This window comes from Lolium rigidum, chromosome 3 (genome assembly GCF_022539505.1).
Source record: "Lolium rigidum isolate FL_2022 chromosome 3, APGP_CSIRO_Lrig_0.1, whole genome shotgun sequence".
Lineage (NCBI taxonomy): Eukaryota > Viridiplantae > Streptophyta > Magnoliopsida > Poales > Poaceae > Lolium > Lolium rigidum.
Genome location: NC_061510.1, coordinates 371,636,781 through 371,641,507, shown reverse-complemented (window position 1 = coordinate 371,641,507; position 4,727 = coordinate 371,636,781). Strand labels below are relative to the sequence as shown.

At 49.5% G+C, this 4,727-nt stretch overlaps 1 protein-coding gene across 1 annotated transcript; it reads left to right on the top strand.

The window, feature by feature from the left end:
* Positions 1-416: 416 nt before the first annotated feature.
* On the top strand, positions 417-2,222 carry LOC124700534 (premnaspirodiene oxygenase-like). The gene is made up of 2 exons (XM_047232644.1): positions 417-875; positions 1,158-2,222. The coding sequence occupies exons 1-2, from the start codon at positions 417-419 to the stop codon at positions 2,220-2,222; spliced, it is 1,524 nt and encodes a 507-aa protein (XP_047088600.1).
* The last annotated feature ends 2,505 nt before the right edge of the window (positions 2,223-4,727 follow it).

Sequence of the window (4,727 nt, the reverse complement as noted above, 5' to 3'; positions counted from 1 at the left end):
ACGTGTCCCCGATAGTGTATTATTCGTGACAAAGATTGAAACCGAGTATTATTTTTGAAAATAAGAAAAAATGTATTATTTAGAAAAATCGCCTGATTTGATGCATGCATATATGGCCATATATGGATATTTTTGGCTGGACTACCACATCAGGAAAGGTCGTCCACCCATGCATGTATTCGATCTTAATTATTGCTGATCGAGCTTAGAGAAAGGACATGTGTTAACCAGTAACCACCACGCAATATTCACGAGTTCATAGGTCGCTATGAACTAAACAATTGGTTACGTGTTGCGTCCCTCCTCCACCCTGAGCTATATATACCCCGCCACCACAAGCAGATCAACTCACACCTGTCTCACCAGCTCCGTCACTACTCACTATTGCTAGCTAGCTGACTTGGCTTGTTACATTCATGGACGAGCTGTTTCTCCTCTCGGTGCTGCTGGCCGCCGGAGCGGTGGCCCTGTTGCAGGTGCTGAAGGTGGTGCTGAACCCAATCAGCGAGAGGGCGCCGCCGGGGCCATGGAAGCTGCCGGTGATCGGCAGCATGCACCACCTGGTGAACGTGCTGCCGCACCGGGCACTGAAAAACCTCGCCGACGCGTACGGCCCACTCATGATGTTGCAGCTGGGGCAGACGCCGCTGGTGGTGGCGTCGTCCAAGGAGACGGCGCGGCTGGTGCTTAAGACCCACGACACCAACTTCGCCACGCGTCCCAAGCTCCTCGCTGGCGAGATCGTCGGCTACGAGTGGGCTGACATCCTCTTCTCCCCCTCCGGAGACTACTGGCGCAAGCTCCGCCAGCTCTGCGCAGCCGAGATCCTCAGCCCCAAGCGCGTGCTCTCCTTCCGCCACATCAGGGAGGACGAGGTATATACGAACATCCAACCTGGTACTATCTAATTATTCGTTGAAGGTGGCAACTAAAGATGCCAGATTAATTACTGAACTTACAGTACTACAAGTACATGTTACCCGATTGTAACGAGAGTGAAAATAAAAATAAGTAATTTACCATAAAATGGTCACCTGAGCTAACTAAGGCATAGAGTCATGTCCGTATCTGGCAACAGTTGACAAAAATGCAGATGTACATGAAATATCTAGTAAGGCATGGTTTAATCTCTGAAAATGGATCGCGCATGCATGCAGGTGGGGATGCTGGTGGAGCAGATCCGCACGACGGGGCTATCGATGCCGGTGAACCTGAGCGTGATGTTCCATAGCACTACCAACAGCATCGTTGCGCGGGCAGCATTCGGGAAGAAGAGGAAGAATGCGGCGGAGTTCATGTCAGCCATCAAGTCCGGCGTGGGCCTAGCGAGTGGCTTTAACATCCCCGACCTCTTCCCGACATGGACAACCGTGCTAGCCGCCGTCACTGGCATGAAACGCAGCCTCCAGGGCATCCACAAGACGGTGGATGCCATCCTGGAGGAGATCATCAATGAGAGGAACATCGCCCGTGCTGATAAAATCAAGGCCGGCGCCACTGAGAACATCGACGAGAACCTCACTGATGTGCTCATCGGCCTACAGGGGAAAGGCGGCTTCGGGTTCCACCTAGACAACGACAAGATCAAGGCCATCATCTTGGACATGTTCGCCGGCGGGACAGGGACATCGGCATCGGCGATGGAGTGGGGTATGTCGGAGCTGATACGCAACCCGAAGGTGATGGCGAAGCTGCAGGGGCAAATCCGTGAGGCATTCAAAGGTAAGACCATGGTGACCGAGGCCGACCTGCAAGCTAGCAACCTCCGGTATCTGAAGCTGGTGATCAAGGAGGCTCTTCGGCTGCACCCGCCAGCGCCGCTGCTGGTGCCCAGGGAGAGCATCGACTTGTGCGAGTTGGAAGGGTTCACGATCCCGGCCAAGTCGCGCGTGGTAATCAACGCCTGGGCCATCGGGCGGGACCCCAGGTACTGGGACGCTGCCGAGGAATTCCTACCGGAGCGGTTTGAGGACGGCGCCGTGGATTTCACAGGCAGCAGCTACGAGTTTCTGCCGTTTGGTGCCGGCCGCAGGATGTGCCCCGGGTTCAACTACGGGCTGGCCAGCATGGAGCTCGCCCTCGTTGCCTTGCTCTATCATTTCGACTGGTCGCTGCCAGAGGGTGTCGTTGAGGTGGACATGGAGGAGGCGTCCGGCCTGGGCGTGCGCCGCCGCACGCCGCTGATGCTCCTCGCCACGCCCTTCGTCCCCGTCGTCGCGTAGCCTAGCTACGTTTTGTTTACTTGTATGTTGGCTTCATACCGACCTATCATGCGCTCCTATCAGTACATGTGTATGCATGTGTGTCCGTCTGCATCTATTGTTCTTGCCCGCAGAAACACTAGGGGTCGGCTCGTAAGCGTGCTTCCTGTGGCCCCTCAAGCGTGCGTATATGATTGAGTATCTTTGCTTGTATTATATTGTTGTAATATGATGTATAGTTGTGTGTGACGTGCAAATGTGTAAGTGCAATGTAATAAATGAGTTGGTCGTTCCATATCCCTTGCACGAGGGTCCGTGACATTTATGTGTGTGCACGATTGACAAAGACTCGATTATATACTCTCCAATAATTTATTAGGATATTTTTTGCGAAAAGTCCAGAAATCTATTCATGATTCTCAACAAGAGTAAAATAAAATATAAAAGTAACAAAAAAACAGTGATTACAAGCACTCGAATGAGACACATGAAAAATATAAATAAGCCAGAAATATACTACAAACGGGTTTGCTAGTTCAGTGTAGACTTTCCTAGTTAACTTCTGAACCGTCGGATCACGTCCTAATCCTACTACCTATGAGATGTACTTGAGAAAAAAAATGGTATGGAATGTAACTGAGTAAATTGCACCGCACAGTTAGATTTCTTTGTGTTTCATGCTAGTTAAATTGCAAGTGAAATTTGATGATATTATTTAACTGGAGATTAAATTAATTCTTAGTCAAATGAGAATTGGCCACTCCCCACCATGAAGCATAAGAAAATTGTACAAAAAAAGAACAAAACATAAGGCTAATCAAATAAAGCTATCTAGTCATGTTGCATAATTTAAACAGGCCTTCGTGGTTGCTATGAATTTGTAACGGCTTCCCCCTTCTTCAAAATGGGGGATTCCTATTTGATGCTCGTAATGTCCGCTATCAAAATTGTTTCACCCTGTTTGGAATTTCCTAGCTCGAGTTATTGTGTTTATAAGTCTGCCTTTATTTGAGTGGAAAAAGGAAAAAGGAAAAAGCGAGGGGGCTGGCCGGCACTTCCGCCAGGCCCACCGGCACTTCCGCTGCCCACCCACGGAACTGCCCCAGGCCAAACCCCGGCACTACCGAGCCAGCCCTTCCACGCCCAGGCCGCATCCCGCCGCCCCATGATACGTCTCCGACGTATCGATAATTTCTTATGTTCCATGCCACATTATTGATGATATCTACATGTTTTATACACATTATATGTCGTATTTATGCATTTTCCGGCACTAACCTATTAACGAGATGCCGAAGAGCCGCTTCGTCGTTTTCTCGCTGTTTTTGGTTTCAGAAATCCTAGTAAGGAAATATTCTCGGAATTGGACGAAATCAACGCCCGAGGGCCTATTTTGCCACGAAGCTTCCAGAAGACCGAAAGGGAAACGAATTGAGGCGACGAGGCGGCGACACGCCAGGGCGGCGCGGCCCACCTCCTGGCCGCGCGGCCCTGTCGTGTGGGCCCCTCGTGTCGCCTCTTGACATGCCCTTCTGCCTACATATAGCCTCCGTCGCGAAACCCCCAGTACCGAGAGCCATGATACGGAAAACCTTCCAGAGACGCTGCCGCCGCCAATCCCATCTCGGGGGATTCAGGAGATCGCCTCCGGCACCTTGCCGGAGAGGGGAATCACCTCCCGGAGGACTCTTCACCACCATGGTCGCCTCCGGAGTGATGAGTGAGTAGTTCACCCCTGGACTATGGGTCCATAGCAGTAGCTAGATGGTCGTCTTCTCCTCATGTGCTTCATTGTCGGATCTTGTGAGCTGCCTAACATGATCAAGATCATCTATCTGTAATGATATATGTTGTGTTTGTCGGGATCCGATGGATAGAGAATACTATGTTATGTTGATTATCAATCTATTACCTATGTGTTGTTTATGATCTTGCATGCTCTCCGTTATTAGTAGAGGCTCTGGCCAAGTTTTTACTCTTAACTCCAAGAGGGAGTATTTATGCTCGATAGTGGGTTCATGCCTCCATTAAATCCGGGACAAGTGACGTAAAGTTCTAAGGTTGTGGATGTGCTGTTGCCACTAGGGATAAAACATTGATGCTATGTCCGAGGATGTAGTTATTGATTACATTACGCACCATACTTAATGCAATTGTCTCGTTGTTTGCAACTTAATACCGGAAGGGGTTCGGATGATAACTCTGAAGGTGGACTTTTTAGGCATAGATGCATGCCGGATAGCGGTCTATGTACTTTGTCGTAATGCCCAATTAAATCTCACAATACTCATCATATCATGTATGTGCATGGTCATGTCCTCTCTATTTGTCAATTGCCCGACCGTAATTTGTTCACCCAACATGCTGTTTATCTTATGGGAGAGACACCTCTAGTGAACCGTGGACCCCGGTCTATTCTTTTACATTGAATACAATCTACCGCAATACTTGTTCTACCGTTTTCTCGCAAACAATCATCATCCACACTATACATCTAATCCTTTGTTACAAGCAAGCCGGTGAGAT

Bases quoted from the DNA above. Each gene is read 5' to 3' on its own strand.
- LOC124700534 (XM_047232644.1), top strand. From the start codon at position 417: ATGGACGAGCTGTTTCTCCTCTCGGTGCTGCTGGCCGCCGGAGCGGTG. The intron at 876-1,157 runs GTATATACGAAC...GCATGCATGCAG, and splicing joins GCCACATCAGGGAGGACGAG to GTGGGGATGCTGGTGGAGCA.